Source organism: Denticeps clupeoides, chromosome 19 (assembly GCF_900700375.1).
Source record: "Denticeps clupeoides chromosome 19, fDenClu1.1, whole genome shotgun sequence".
In the NCBI taxonomy this organism is placed as follows: Eukaryota; Metazoa; Chordata; class Actinopteri; order Clupeiformes; family Denticipitidae; genus Denticeps; species Denticeps clupeoides.
Window position 1 is genome coordinate 5666126 of NC_041725.1, and position 17129 is coordinate 5683254.

Sequence of the window (17129 nt, forward strand, 5' to 3'; positions counted from 1 at the left end):
TGCTTTGTTCTGTTTATTTGTGGTTGTGAATGGAGTCGCGTTTGGCGGTGATGAATGGCCATGTGGGTTTGTAAAGTATAGAATTCCTCAAGCCTAAACGCTTAGTGTGCGCTAATCATGAGCACGCTTGTAAACTCTAGAAGTGTTTGCTTCTACAAAACATTTCTTGCTTCTACATCCAGAGAACATGTGTCTGGGCTTACATGGACATTACACGACAGATATACGTGGAAATGTGGACACACCGACTCTAAGGACCTATGAAGACTGTGACAGGAAAAATATTTTGTTCATTAACACAAATTGAATGGATAGAAGGCAACAAACGCTCCGCAAACGTTCAGAAACGTTGGACATCCATTTTTCCATTTTATTACAGGACATTGTGCTGTTATTTCATAGCTTCAGTTTTGTTCCACAGTATAGAAGAAATGAGCAGGTGTAACCAGCTCCACTGAATCAACATTCATGGGCCTGTTTTTTTATTACCTGCAGCAGGTGCGCTCCGAGGTGCTGCTCGAAAATGTCCGTGGCCAGTGAGTGTGTCGTCCGTCGCACTGTCCGAAGAAAGAGAAGTGTACATAATTAGAAAATGATTTCCCATTTTTTATATTTTTCATCTATGTGATCATATATGCCACTGGCCAAGCATGTTGGTAATCATTGTTCATCATTCATGTAACCTCATCACTCCAAAACGGTGAAAATGAAGGTACACGGAGAAGAAGTGTGTGACTGCAGTACCAGGCGAGTGGGTCTGTCGCCAACCAAACAGAATATGGGTTTCATTGGTCACTTCAATACTTCTCTGTTGACATAGAACTTGTGTGTGTGTGTTTGTATGATTAACTGTGTGTAGGTGTATGAGAGAGCAGGTGTGTGTATGTGTGTGTGTGTGTGTGTGTGTGTGTGTGTGTGTGTGTGTGTGCAAAAACATCCTGTAAGGCTTGAGGGAATCAATAAGCATTTTGACAGGAAAATGAAAGTGTTGTTCTGAACTGTCGCTGCTGAACATGAGAGAGAATGTGATCCGGCTCCCTGCTGATCATTCACAAAATTGTCAGTATATGCGTGTGTGTGTGTGCGTGTGTGTGCGTGTGTGTGTGTGTGTGTGTGTGAGCTCACATGCAATAGAGGAGAAGGCTGCATTCCCTGAGGCACGAACCTTCACATACAAACAATCATACAGACCGACAAATATTTTCAGCAACAGACCAACGTGTCCACATATTTAAAACACCCCAGCATTCTCTCTCTCTCTCACACACACACACACACACACACTGGACTTGTGTGATGGAGTCAGGGTTCCATTGTGTAATTGGGGTCCCCTCCATCCTCGCTGTTGCTCAGTGCAGGAATATAAATGAGCTTCTCCATTCACAGGCCTGAATGGGGTGGTCTGGCTCTGGGGCTCGCTGGGCTGTGCCCCCACCCTCTGGGGTGGGAGGGGAGGGGGTGTTACACTGGGATACCCACTCTCCCAAAGCAGGGCCGGACGGGGGGGGGGGGGGTGTCACATATGTCCTGGACAAGCCGAACACCCAGACACGGTAATCGCTTCTACACGTCTTACATCCGACCACCTCCACCGCAGACCTGCTGCTCCCAGCCGACATCGCTAACCACCCCTCAGGGGCCGGTATGTGGCATGCGGCATTAAACATGATCACATGGCCATCGAAACCTGCACAGAGGTGACATGGGTCCCAACGGCAGCGATAGCAGCGCTGCCAGGAAGCCCAGAGTTTTTAACACAGAGGAGCTGTAAAGCAGATCATGGAGCCAAAACATAGGTGAGGAATCATGAGACACTTGGAACTTCTGGCCAGAATTCCAATACTAAGCTCGGCCTAAAATAGGGTGACCAGACGTACTGTTACAGGACATGAAAAATGTGCTGGAACGGATTTTTGAGCTGGCGAAACATTCGTAATGTCATGGGCTTCCAACACACCTATTCAACCCCACTAGTGGATCCCCCACCCTCAATCGCGTTAGTCGAAGCATAACACTACTCTAAGGCCGCTTTGACAACTTTAACTTTGGTCCGTTTGCTTTGGTCCAAATCAGTCAGTGAGTTTCTTTTTCCTTTTGGTTCGGTTTTCTTCCACACAGGGAAAAAGATCCAAGCTAACGAAATGCATTACTTCAACTCTGCTTATTTCTCTGCTTATGTCATCATGGGAACATCAAAAGTAAATACAGGAAGTATAAAGTAAAGTGAAAGTGCACAGCACACGGTGCACACAGTGAAATTTGTCCTCTGCGTTTAACCCATCACCCTTGGTGAGCAGTGGGCAGCCATGACAGGCGCCCGGGGAGCAGTGTGTGGGGACGGTGCTTTGCTCAGTGGCACCTTGGCGGATCGGGATTCGAACCGGCAACCTTCTGATTACGGGGCCACTTCCTTAACTGCTAGGCCACCACTGCCCAAGATCTTCTGCAGTGGACTTCTACGGTAGTGTGAATGTGTGAAATTATGTGTATGTAGATTTTATATGTGTTTCATCTTACACAAATGTACCCATAATTCACTGTTCTTAAATCATGTGATTTTGTCCAACATTTTGTCCTGTTTTGGTTCGGTACGCCTTCTCACCAGGCGAACCGCACAAGAGTTCAATATTTGATTCGGATTGAGATGCGTTTTTTTATTACTCTGTTCACACCCGACCAAATGAACTGTACAAAGGGGGGACAAACATTCAGTTTCAAAGTTCGATTCAAACAGACTGAAGCGCCCTAATGGTTAAACTCACCTTGTGCTGGCGCCTTGAGGCACCACGGTGTCAGTGTCTCGGCAAGCAAAAAAATCCTCTCCAAATTAAGATATTTCAAACAACTTTATCAATAACACATTCACCATCTGGTTTGGGAAAACAAATACTAAACAAACTCCCCACTGTTAGCTGCTGAATTGGGATGAATGGATGAACGGTAAAGTTTGGTGAATGTTTATATGGATTGTGAACAAAATTATTAACTATACATATCATTTTTTTCCCCATTCAGCTCAACCACTTCCCTCACCCCAGTCATCAGCCTTTAAACCAAGGTAGAAGGTTACTATGGGAACAAGATGGCAAACTTGATTGGATTTGTTTTTTCCTTTAAAGAAGAAATAAGAGACTTATGATCGCTCCATTTTGTTTTCTTTACCGGACAGTTGGACATATCCCACTGTCCCTCTTCACACTCTCTGTCTGCATTTCTCTCTCCCTCCCTTCTTTTCTTCTTCTACGGGTCTGCACGGACAGATGATGGTGGATTGAGACGGGGGGGGGAGAACAACCCCAGATCTAACGTCCTTCTCCATTGCAATTATCCTTTCACTCTCCCTCCCTCCTTCATTCCATCCACGGTCGAACATAATTTGAGTGCAATTAACGTCCCTTAAAAGCCTTTGCTGCTTTAAAGGCTGAGAATTAGGGGAGAGAGAGACGAGCGAGAGAGGGGCAGATATGGAGGGAAGGGAAGAAGAAGAAGCAGAGCCGAGGAGGGGAAAAAAGTGACAAATAGGTGCTATAGAAAGGAGAGGACCTTACAGATTGAACATAACACTGCTGGAGACGTTGGTCGGTCATTGCTGATCAATGAAGGTCATACACAGCAAATAATTTTTCTGGAATGTTTAATTGAGTCAACGGAAGGAGGGAGATTCTTCAAGCCAAACAGGTCTCCAAAGTAACAGATGCAGCATGGAGACAGAGCCGACCGGCGGGAGACGGGTCTCCAGAAGCCAAAGTTCAGACTGTTGATACACACTGGCTTTACACACGTGGAGATTACGTGTTTTATCATCGACTAATTATATATTTCTAATACATTAACTACATGAAAAAAGGACAGGATGAGTGAGATGTGTTCAGGGGCTGAACACAGGGGCATAAGTATTTTTTTTTTCTTTTTTCTGAATGTTTTTTTTTCTAATACATTCTATGACACTGTAAAAGGGGTTAGGTTTGCATCAGCTTCACCCCTGGTGCCATGGATTAGAATCTATTTTAGAATGATATTTAAGAATTAGAGACAGAAGTTTAAAATATGTCTCTCCAATATCAATAGGACATATGAATAAGGGAAACCTCCTCACTCTCACCATTATCACAGCAGGGATTCACATTTGGATGAATACGGACTAATTTTTAGTCTAGACATGTGAATCCTATGCATAACCTTAAATTGTAGAACACAGTGACGGGCATAACTAGAGCTTTTAATATAAAAAAAAAATCTGAAATAAAAGCACAAATCATCTATCTGCATGTTTGGTTTGGTGGTGGTGGACATGATGTTGACACTTTCATGATGTCCAATGATGGCACCATGAACAAGTCTAATTGCAAGCCAATAAATGAGGTGGAATTGAGGAAGGGATGGGAATTGTGCAGTTTAGAATTTATATTTTGCTGACAAAATGTTCTGAGGAGCCCAATTCTTATTAAGTCAGTAGGTGCAGCAATATTTATGAGGAATTATTTGTGGTTTGGTGCATTTTTGGACCATCCACATATCTGGCAACACTGCATGCCATGTTGCCAGGAGTGTGTTTAAATCATCCACAAAGAGGAATTACGATATGTGAGAGCTGTCAGTCATCGTTATGGGCTCCTCCCATTTTAAACTTCAATTCATATAATTCCAAAGACAAATTTGTTGTGGCATTAGCAAAGTCTTCCAATGCACGGTGTCTAAAATAGGCCTCTGTATGCGAGGGACCTTATCATCTTGAACAATGAGTAGTTTTTACTCGTGTGCAGGATTTAGCATTTTTTCTCCTGCACGTCTTTAAGACCCAACTCTACTATCACATGCACAGGTGAAAACACAGCACATAGAATTTTAGCCATTTCATTTCCCCTCATCCTCCCATTCTACTCTCCCCTCCTCTCCTCCCTTCATTTCTCCTCTGGTCCACCCACCCCCCTAAACGTTTCCCTCCCTTGCCGTGTGAAGGTCACGCAATTGATTTTCCTCTGTCTATTCATTTTTCAAGACCGAAGCAGACAAAAGCCACACCAGCCCCCACCACACGTCCCTTCCCCCTCTCTACCTCTCACATTGGCCCCATATCGAAGGGGAAACAGAGGGGTGAGGGTGTATGTGTGTGTGTGTGTTTAAGGGAGCGGTGTCTCTACACGCTGCCCCTCGGGGTTACAGCTGCCGGACCTGTGACTGCATTCCACCAGTGGAATTAAAGTCATGCATCACGCTGCGTCCTCTTACAGGCCTACGCCCTGGGTGAATGTGCAGCTACGCTGGCCTGCATTACACTGCTAGAAACAAGCTGCAAGGCAAATATCTGTAGCAAGAAGCCATCTAATGTGTTTTATACAAATGAATCCACACTTCCAATACCGAGTAACTACAGATTATGGGGGAAACACGCATTAATTCATGAATTCGTTTGAATAAGATGCATGTTCACGTTGACATCTAGGTCATCCCCGTGGCACTGAGCGTGAAACTTTGATATGTGTACAGCCGGTTTTTGGATACAAATGAATCATGAGAGACTAGTTCAGGAAAAGACATTACTTGAATTACGAACGTTTGAAGGATGCTAAAATAACAGTGAATTTAAAAATCAGGTTTCTGGTGGAGCCACATTTTTCTTCCAGGAGGTTTAATCCATTAAAGTGGTTTCACAGGAAAACAGACCAGAAGGAGGTGGCTAGCATCTTGAATTCTGTAATATACTGAAATAACAAAGCCTTGTAGCTGTAAAAAATAGATCATGGTGCATACCCAATAACCTCTGATCTAACCTCTGAAGGGGATATAAGGGTATATATTATAATATATAAGATTCATGCATGCTCAATAGTTCCTTTCGTGGAACAGCATATGTGTACATTGTCAGTATACGTATCGTGTTTATCTATATATATATTAGACTGTAAAGACTATTTTAAATATATTTTGGATTGTGGCTTTGTCTCATACAGTAATAGTAATGTAGTTTAGTCAGTCTGTGGTAAGATCCAAATTACCATGCATGCATGCTCATACACACACACACACACACACACACACACACACACCTAACACACATCTAATTCTCGCTGAGTTGTTTCCCCTCAGTAGTAATAGCAATTAGACAACCCTTGTAATTACACTCTCTCAGTTATATAGTTAATTTCTGTAATTACAAATCACACTTATAATTCCCTTCTCCTTTAGTGTCCTGTCTTTCACATAGATACTTTCTCTTATTACCCCCCCCCCCCCCTCCACACACACACACAAAACAAAACCTCTCTACACACACAAATGCACTATATGTATCCTCTTTAACTTACACTGCTATCTTATTCATCTCTCTCATTCTCATTCTCTTTTCTTTCTTTGTGCGACAGAAAATGAGTCTCCTACTCAGGTATTTCACACATCTGAAGCGCTTTGAAGACAGGGAGGACCTTGCTCAACATTGCACAGATAATAAAATCATGCCCTGTTCTACATGGCCACTTGTTAACAGGCTTTTCTGGGGGATTTCTCTTTCTGTTCATCTGCAATGGAGTCCTCCATCAAGAGTAGCTTTAAGTGCCTTTTCAGTCTTTACCTGAAACTGGCCCACTGCCTTGTACAATAGGCTCGGTGGTGTTATTCATCAGTCCAGGGCCATGTTAACAAAGCATCTTACTGCAGGTAATAAAAGGTGAGCACATTAAAATCCGCATTTAAAGCTTCATTTAAAACAAGCTTTTACCATTTGCCTTCCTTATGATTAGACTGCAGAAAAGTGCTGCTGGGTAATTGGTTCTTTGTTTCTCAGTCAACTAGCAAGGCATTGATGTCTAAGAAATTATTTCCATGGCAGATGACAGAAAGTTTGGGTTATGGGTGTTCTCCACAAGTAATGTTTCAGTCTATCAGATGTGAAAAAAAAATAAAATAAATAAAAATAAACAAATAAATAATATTTTATTTTTCACTTGTGTAATTCACATTTAAACACACACACACACACACACACACACACACACACACACTAACACACATTCTTAAATCTACTTTGAGCTATTTGCTATTTTATTTTTGGAAAATCTGTCCAGAACCAGAAGGCAAGATTGTTACATTGTTCTTGGCCAGAGAGTTTTGGGCGGAAGTGCCTTTGGTATAAAAGCCACTCCAGCATGGAGTGGTTTCTTTTGCAGGAAGTTTTTGAAATTCTTTTGCAGGAAGTTTTTGTTGAAACCAGCAAATGCATTATGCCCGATAAACCACGCTTAGCACCGCATGACTGAAAGTGATTACTCCTGTGGTGCAATCTCAATTACTTTCCTCAGTGTGTGTGTGTGTATGGACACTTCTCCACTCTGCATTCTCCTTGCAATTTTCAAAGTGAAAGTATCCCCGGTGTCTTACACAGGCGACCTATAAGACAATAATAGCCTATTCCATTTAAATTCCTAATTTAAATTAATCACACATTTGTATTCAACAACAGGCCACCATCATCATACCCAGAATTGAGTTTGACTGTGGCCCGGCTCCCACTAATTCCTCTGCTAATAAATCAGTAATGTATGAATGCACTTCGAGATTGACGTAGGTGTCCATAAAAAGCTTTATATAGTCTCAATCCATAGCACAAATTCCCTGTAGAACCCACGAATCAGAAGATAACCTTTTTTAAACATTCAAAGACACCACCATCTGACCACCTCAGTTGAATATCGAGTTTTTTTATTATAGACTAATAAATTGGCGAAAAGATGAGGTCAAGGGAATGTATTTCCTAGTCTGTCAGTGCATGAAGTCGTATGGAATTAATAATCCTGATGTACATTAAGCATTACAAACCATAATTAATACCAAGTAAATATTTCAACTTGTAACAACATCCCTTCCACGCTGCCTTCAAAGCGTTCTAGAAAATAATATAAATATTTCGAAAATCAGATTGCAGTTGCAGATCTGCAATCTGAGATCTCGTCACTTTTCCATTGGCTGGACACTATACACTGGTACACAATGAAGTCTATGATGACTATAGACCTACCTTTTTCAAAAGAACTACGTTCCAGTACATTTACATTTACAGCATTTACCCAAAGCGCCCTTACCCAGAGCGACTTACAATCAGTAGTTACAGGGACAGTCCCCCTGGAGCAATTTAGGGTTAAGTGTCTTGCTCAGGGACACAATGGTAGTAAGTGGGATTTGAACCTGGGTCTTCTGGTTCGTAGGCAATTGTGTTACCCACTAAGCTACTACCAACCCATGTCCAGTACACCAGTATCAGCAATTATGTAAATCACACTGGATAAGGGCGTGTGCGTTCTCAGTGTGAAATATTCCCTACATATGTTCACAGTATATAGGGCTGTATGCAAAAAAAAATAAATACCGATAGGACCTGGATCCAACTATAAGCCACATTGAACCAGAGTTAAGCAGTGTTGTGGGTTGTGCCAGAAAGGCCATCTTTTGTGAAATCAATTGTGAGGACAACCATCTGCTGTGGCGACCATAATGAGAGAAGTCAAAGGAAGGAGGAGGAGCAGTGGAGCTTGAGTAGCTGTTGGTGGAGAGAATGGACAGTATGGAAGGCCAAATAGCTCAACGTTTTCAAATGTTGAAGCAACAAAGAGTTGCTACCTGCCTTAATGGGTTAAAACCACTGCTTGCTCTACCATAGTCTGTATGTTTGAGATCTCTTGACAGCGAATGATGTTTGGTCTGGATGAGAGGTTAAGACCAGCAGGTGGACGTGGTCATGGCCCTTACCCTTGTTGCAGTTCGCCTCTCCCTCGAGAAGAGGGCTCCAGGGTGGGTCCCCTTGGCTGGCAAAGTGACGCATGTGCAGGTAGCTGATGGTGAGCCGGATGACGGAGGCTTTGTCCAGCTGACTGGTGATCGCACCGGGCAACGGCAACATCTTGGCCAGCTCGAAAAACTCAAAGTTTTCTTTTCCACGCCGGGAGCGAGCAGCATTTCGAGATTTCTCTTTCCTCAGGTTCTGCAAGCTGGAGACACCAAGAAGAAGGGGGGAAGAGCAAGAAAAAAAAGTGATAGATCGAAAGATGGTGATGTCATACACAATTAAGCAGAAGAGCATGAGCTGCTGTGACAAAGTGACCCTCCATGGGACACATGAGGGTGGGCATCCTTCAATATCTTAAGCAAATGCAGCAGGGTGCATGACAGCTGATTAAGCATTTCACACCACCGCCTGTTTGATCTCATTCTGTATTTACTGCTGACACCAGTCAGCGTTTGTTACTGGAGGGAAATCAAGTGGCTCGGTGACATCAGTGACATCGACGTCTGGTTTCCGCCATGTTTTACATTATTGCAATGTTCAGATGTCGCTTCACATCCTTCCTTTTGTTGTCTGAAGTGTCACTCCTGCTGCATCTGATTGTTGTGTCGACCCATTTCAAGTGCCATTGAGAAAAGAACATAGTAACAACGGAGTGTCACCGGGAACTGATGTGTGTGTAGCCATGTATGTGAGCCATACGGATGCAGTTGATGTGCTGTGTGTGTGTGTGTTCTGTGTACCTACATTTACATTTTTATCATTTATCAGATGCCCTTATCCAGAGCACCTTATCCAGAGCATCAGTATTTTACAGGGACAGTCCCCCTGGAGACACTCAGGGACACAATGGTAGTACGTGGGGTTTGAACCTGTGACCTACCCGCTAGGCTACTGCCAACCTGTACTACCACAGTGTACAGTACACAGTACATCTGCAGACTCGGCTGCAGGTGTGTACGGTTGTGTCTTTACCTTTTACTGCATGAGGGTGGGATGATTTTGTGTTAGCATGTTTGTGTGTGGTTGTCTTGTGTGTATATATTTCTCTTGTTTGATTGTGTGTGTGTTGTCAGGCCCCGGTGTGGTTGGGAACACCATCCTTGAATGCGAGATCAGTAGGGGAGGGGCCGTCTGAGAGCACAGGTAGCCTGTCCCTCTGATTGGGTATCAACTCCCCTCAATGGGGCCTGAGTGGTGGAATTATGTTGTCACGGCGACTCCACAATTTGTGTCTGCTGTAGAATAGAGAGGGAGCGTTTGTCCCCAATGCCCGTGTGTCTGTGACATTGATTCGCATTCCCTGGGCTGAAGGCTGTGAACAGAGGGGGAGGGGTTGTTGTTGTGTGTGTGTGTGTGTGTGTGTTCTAATGTCTATATTTCTAGAAGTGTAAGTGCACAGGGGTGTGGCCTGGATAATTTGGTTTTGTTAAAACAGAGGAATGCATGAACAACGTAAGGAATAAATCAAATAAAAAATTTTATCATTTAAATACATTTATTTATTTTTTTGATAATCTTAGCTGTTCCCACTGTGTAAAAACTGGACTGCTGGTACATATTGAGCCCATTATGTTTCTGACGGTAAAAGTGATTGATAATATAATTTTTCATCTTTTCATCAACGTGTAGAAGTTTGAATTCAGTTCTTGTTTCAGCTTTTTCCCCGCCCGTCTGTAATTTTCCCTCTTAACCAGCCATTTTGATGTATGGAGTGGGGGAGACGGTAAAAGAGAGCGAGGTGGAGAGCGGTGCCTCCACAACATCTCTTGTTAGCGAATGGACCCCGGAGAGCACAATCAATGCGGCCCCATTGATCCTGCTTAGTTTTTATATCCACCCAGAGATGACCAGACATTAATAATTCCAGGCAAATTTAGTTAATCTCCTGCTAATGGAGGCGACACCTGAGCCGGTCAGGAGCCGAGCCTGCAGCCACCACTGATCACTGCGTATACGACCCTGTAAGACGGTGCTTTAGATTACCGTATTATTATTATGAATGTAGTTAAATATGAGAAAAATTTAAACTCACACGTAATCAAAACTCAAATACTCACAGATATGGAGACACTGTTTGAACACACTTTGACCAATAAAAATTGCTCATTATAATCTTCTGCTGCAAATTTTGTAATGAACAACGTCAAATCTCCATGTCAGTGGGGTGCTTCTGGTGGATTTTTGTGTGTGTTGTGGTGTGTTTCGGGAATTTGGGGAATTTGTGGTGTGTTTCGGGAATTTCGGGAAAGGGAGATGTGTATGTCTATACAGTATGGTATACGGATGTGCATGTGTTTTATGTGTGTGACTGAGTGTAAAGAGCTACAAATGCATGTGTGTGTGTGTGTGTTTTCCCTCTCTTACCAGGGTAATGTGGGTGGTTTGGCCAGCAGGCCCTGCAGGAAGTCCCACTCCACGCTCACGCACTTCCCCTCGCTCACAAACGGCATGGATGCCATCGTACTCGCCTCACAAGCGGAGCGCGGCCACGGTTCTGTCAGTCTCACGCCTCCTGAGCAGAGAGACAGGGGGAGAGTTGAAGAATGGATTCTCCTGGGGGGAGTTTTATACACTTATTCAGTGCATACCACGTACATCTTTATCAAATTATAAAACATTATTATACACACTCAAAAAGGTTCCTGTAAAAATGCTGAGTTAAAAAAAAGGAAAAGCAGAGTAGAACAAAATATTGTTAACAGAATGCAATTGGTTATCATATGTTATTTTCAGTGTGCTAATGGTATTAAATACAGGTAGAAACTTAAATAGAGTACACATAACTGCCCATGAGTTGCAAAGGGACGATCAACTGGATGTGATGATGTGTGAACAGGGCTTCTGCACATGGGCTTCGCTTACTGATTTGTTTTGTGAATTTGGCCTTTTTCTCCCCACTAAGCATCTGGAAAGTATTCACAGTGCATTACTTTCCCACATTTTTGTTATGTTACCGCCTTATTCCAAAATGGATTAAATTAAGAGTGCTCTGGAGCAGGTTTTCATCCAGGATGTCTCTGTACATTGCTGATGTCATCATTCCCTCTATCCTGACTCGTCTCCCAGTTCCTACAGCTGAAAAACATCTCCACAGCATGATGTTACCCCCACCATGCTTCACTGTAGGGATGGTATTGGTCTGGTGATGAGGGGTGCCTGGCAGATAAATCCTGGTTCCTGACAACTGCTAAATGATGATTCAGCATGAAACGAACCAGAGGGTCACCACAGCCACCACCGTAACAACTACAGCTTCAGGGATCTTCAAATGGACCAGTAACATCATAATGGACATTAATCTAGACCATGACACTGGACTACACTCCAACCCTACAACTGGAGGACTTACTATTATTATTTTTTTCTTTCTTTCTTTCTTTCTTTCTTTCTTTCTTTCTTTCTTTCTTTCTTTCTTTCTTTCTTTCTTTCTTTCTTATTGGACAAATCATTACAAACCCTGCACTGACACCCGTGGCAGGCTCACTCTACCCTATCACTCCTTCCCAAGGGTTCTTCCTTTCTTTTTTCTCTCTCCTAGAGTTTTTTTGTGTGGAGTTTTTCCTTGTGTTCCGAAGGGTCAAGTGTGGGGGGTGTCAACTGTAGGGTTTATCAAAGCCCATTTAGACATACTGTATGTGATTTTGGGCTATATAAGAAATAAATGTTGTTGTTGTTGTGGTTTCCTCCAAATGTGATGCCTGCCATTCACACCAAAGAGTTACATCTTTGTCTCATCAGACCAGAGAATTTTGGTTCTTATGGTCTGAGGGTCCTTCAGGTGCCTTTTGGCAAACTCCAGGTGGGCTGCCACTCCTTACTTCGAAGTGGCTTCTGTCTGGCCATTCTACCATGCAGGCCTGATTGGTGAATTACTGCAGACATTGTCCTTCTAGAAGGTTCTCCTCTATCCACAGAAAACCTCTGGAGCTCAGACAGAGTGACCATCGGGTTCTTGGTCACCTCCCTGACAAAGATCCTTCTACTTTTTTCACGTTGTCATTATTTGGTGCTGTGCAGAATTGCTGTGCAGAAACAAAATTAATTTAATCAATTTTTGGAATAAGGCTGTAGCATAACAACATGTGGAAACAGTGATGCACTGTAAAAACTTTCCAGTTGTACTGTATATTGTAAAACTCTAAACTTATGTGGATTGCTTACCTGCTAATAATTCAGTCTGTTATTGGGAATTGTGGACTGGGATTGTCTCATTTCAATGTAATGAAAATTTAATTCAGTAACAAAAATTGTAAAAGCTGTATTTTTACTGAACACCATGAAAAATTAATGACATGAAAAATCAAAATCAAAATCTTGTCATTATGTATGTTTCCGAATGGCTGATTTAATAAGGATTGTGATGTTTTCATATTGTGATCATACTGCAAGTGATTATTGATAAAAATTATATTTTTCTAAATAACATTTTAAAGTCGCCTTCCCAATCCAGCTAGAGATAAAGGATGCCTAGCCTTGATTTATCAGCAGACTTTTAAATTTTAATTTCCCCTCGTAATTCCCTTGATTAACCAATAATCTTTCATGAGGCATAACAGGAGTTCATCAAAACTCTCCATCTTCAACTTCAATGACCGTTCATTTTCAGTCTAGTATCACAACTATGCAGATGGGACATGCACACACCTGTAACACACAAACACACAAAACTGGTGTTCCCCTAGCTACTGTATCCCAAGTCTCTCAGTGCCATTTGGCCTGTGTCTACGGTGTTTGCCCCCAGAGCTCCAGCCCCAGTGACATTTAAAGGGCCGGTGTGCCCTGCAGCGGCCCTCTGTCCTGCCCTCCGGCCTGAGCTGCCCTCTGGGTCAGCACACAAACACCACTCCCAACCTCTGGGTCCCTGCCCCAATCTTACATCACCCATCTAAGCCTACCTGGCACTGAGCGCCGTGGGGCAACTCAATAGCTTAACCTCACACTTGGCCATATTCAACCATCTGACCTCGGATCAGTGCTGCTGCTTCTGAAGTGCACATTAAACAGCACGGCTCATTAAGTCTGAAGCCTGACCTGTGACCCGACAGACTGAGAGGCACAACAGTCACCGTTTTTTTTATACAGTGTATGGCAGGTTAAAGGAGCTCTGGTGGTCCACCGGTCAACTAGCTCAACCGTAAATAGAGTGTAAACACACACCCACACATGCACTAGATCACAAAAGCAGTTCTACACCCTGTTAGCAACAGGTATGTTTAATGTTTCATTTGGGACTTTGATATTTTCCAGTAGTAATATTAAAAATGTTTAAGTTATTTACCTTATCTAGAGCGACTTACAATCAGTAGTGACAAGGAACAGTCCCCCTGGAGACACTCGGGGTTAAGTGTCTTGCTCAGGGACACAATGGTAGTAAGTGGGGTTTGAACCTGTGTGTTTCTGGTCTTCTGGTTCATAGGGGATTGTCTTATCCACTAGACTATGAGGCTACTGCATATTAATGCATAAAATCCTGGATCTGATTTGTGACAATAAATGTTACACAAATTCCTATAAAAGAAAATCTGAACAGATTCCAAAATTAATAAAATCCAACAATGACTTTCCAAATGTGTCCTGTGGAGTTTTGAAGCAAGGCGTCATAGCCGCTGTTTTCTAACACATCAGCCTGAGCTCATCCCAGTGCTGTCTGCTAATTACACATATCTCAGCCCCCATCTGATCTCCGCCCGCATCGCTCCTCCACCCGCCCTATCTCCACATGCCATAATGGAGGTGCCTTCCACAGTAATTGTTCAATTAACTCCATAACCTTGTTGCAGGTTGTGTGGGCATCAGAGCTTGGTGCCAAATGGGCGCTGCTGTATTGACTCTGACTGAGGTCACCATCTGCCATGAGACCCAACTTCAATGTCAATGATGTGGTTTCGTTTTGGAGTTGTACGAAACATTGGCTGTCACAGGGTGTGGCAATGGGAAACCACACATATGACCCGTAAAAAATAAAAAAGAATATACTGACATACATACAAACGCCTAAAAAGCTGATCAGAATATATGAGTAAAAAAAATAAACTATACAGGCAAATTTTAACATTCATCTCCTTTTCCTTTTCTATAGATTTACATTTTTATTCATGGAATTTAGCAGACATGCGTATCAAGTGTGACTATTATTAGTAGTAAATGGACAAGTGTCAGGGTTAAGTGTCTTGCTTAGGAACACAATGGTAGTAAGTGGGGTTTGAACCTGTTGCCGGTTCGAATCCCGATCTGCCGAGGTACCACGAGGTGCCACTGAGAAAAGCACCATCCCCACACACTGCTCCCGGGCGCCTGTCATGGCTGCCCACTGCTCACCAAGGGTGATGGTTAAATGCAGAGGACACATTTCATTATGTGCTGTGCTGCAGTGTTTCACAATGACAATCACTTTCTGGTTCATAGTCTCACCCACTATGTTGGTTCATAGTCTCAACCACGCCTTTGTTGCTGTAAGAAAAAAACATGCCATATGAAACAATAAGCCACAGAAGATGGATATATAGTACGGCGTATATAGAATTCTGCATGGAGACTTTTGATGACAGGAAGCAATGGATCCAACAGTGGACAACCAATTATAAAACAGGCTGAGATCGGCGCTCCAGGCATGAAACAGGTTGGGTTCTCCTGTTTAACTCTGTTTACATCCCTGCCTGAAGCTGGCACAGAAACGCTCCTGTATCTCGGATACTGTATGCTCCTCGGCGCCAGTGCCCGGCTGGCATTGGCACGGGAGCGGGCGCGGGCGCGGCCATGGGCGCTGTTTGTTTTCAGAGGGGATCTTTAATTAGGGCCTCCAGCTGTCAGAGGTTCGTTAGGCTGCTCCTCCGAGTCCCCACAGAGACGCAGAGAAGGGAAAAATGAACACATTCGAGCCACACTGCACGCCGACAATGCACCACACACACTAACACACACACACGCGCGCGCATATGGACAAAGCATTACTAGGCAACAGAGACCCAAACAACGTCCCCATAAATACACACGTTGGCAGTGTGTCACTAAAATGCGCAGAGTGACATTAAAACAAGGACAGGAAATGCACCAGGCACCAGGCTGCAGTCAATGTTATGTTTGCCAGTTTGTTTTAGTAGGTCTAATATTTTTAATTGTGTCAAATTAAAATGTTCAGTTTTCATTTTTTTGTTAATTTCTTGACCTTAGTGAAATGCATAATTAAGTTGTTCTGCCCAAATACACAGCTGAAGTGACCCCCCACACCAGCACGACTCCAGGGCTCCAGTGTTGTCCCTATGAGCTGCGTTTTTATGTGAAATTTGATTTAAATCTGTGTTGTTCACTATACCTTAGTAATACTGTCATAAATCAGTTTATAACAAAGTTATAACACTGAACAAGACAGCGTCTGTGAGTCCTATTGGAAAGTTCAACATTATTGTCTCTTTTTGGGGCACCAGGAAAGCTAAGTTCACTGGTACCCACACACACACACACCCCACACCCTTCTATCAGTGTACCTCCATCACTGTCTACCTAAGGACAACTCGGCCCAAATTTCCTCCCTCTGTACAGCAGCTAAGGGAGACAGGTGTAGTATGAGCGACAGCGATGTGAGCCAAACCCATCACGCTCAGCAGACCGAGGCGTACATACACACACGCACACACACACACATATGCATATGCAAGAGGAAGCACACAGACAAGCATGTCTACAATAAAAACCCGCGAAAAACGCAAGCAAATTAACACACAGACATGCCTTATCAGAAGTATGCAAAAAAAAACACAATACTGATTTACATTTACAGCATTCATCAGACGCCCTCATCCAGAGCGACTTACAATCAGTAGTTACAGGGACAGTCCCCCCCTTGAGCAACTTAGGGTTAAGTGTCTTGCTCAGGGACACAATGGTAGTAAATGATGCACAAGAAAATCATCCGACTCACAAACATGCACACTCACACACAGCTAAAATATATGAAAGCACACTCAGTTTATTTTAAAGTGCAGGTACACCTTAAAAAGAATAGAATAGGAGATCAAAACGTAGAGAAACACAGATTTGTTTTACAATTATGAAAAAAATGAAAAAAAAAAAGTCGTCAGAGCTCTGTGTGAGCCTGTGCGGTGAGAAACATCATGACAAATCAAAAGGCACATATTTATCATTTAATTAGTTTTCGTTTTTATTGAGCCAACATGGTTTGTAGCAGTAAATCGATGCGGAGTTCTGTGGTAAACAGCCCTGGCCTTCGGCTGCTCATCTGCTTTTAATGCGGCGCGTGTTTGAAGTGGAGCGCCGCGCCGTCAGACCATCTTTCATTTTCTCCTGGCTCTTTAGCAGTCGATCGCTTCGCCGGCATCGCTGATCACTTTCTTAC

The 17129-nt window shown here is 43.1% G+C and overlaps 1 protein-coding gene across 3 annotated transcripts in view; it reads right to left on the bottom strand.

Moving 5' to 3' along the window:
- The window catches only part of npas1 (neuronal PAS domain protein 1), a 34001-nt gene that overhangs the window by 13833 nt on the left and 3039 nt on the right, over positions 1-17129 (bottom strand). For all 3 annotated transcript variants that reach the window (XM_028962945.1, XM_028962944.1, XM_028962943.1), the window contains 3 exons: positions 11141-11288; positions 8740-8978; positions 490-557 (listed from right to left, as the gene is read on the bottom strand). In XM_028962945.1, the coding sequence (XP_028818778.1) occupies positions 490-557; positions 8740-8978; positions 11141-11235 (402 nt within the window). In that variant the 5' untranslated portion in view covers positions 11236-11288. The remainder of the gene's footprint in view (positions 1-489; positions 558-8739; positions 8979-11140; positions 11289-17129) is intronic.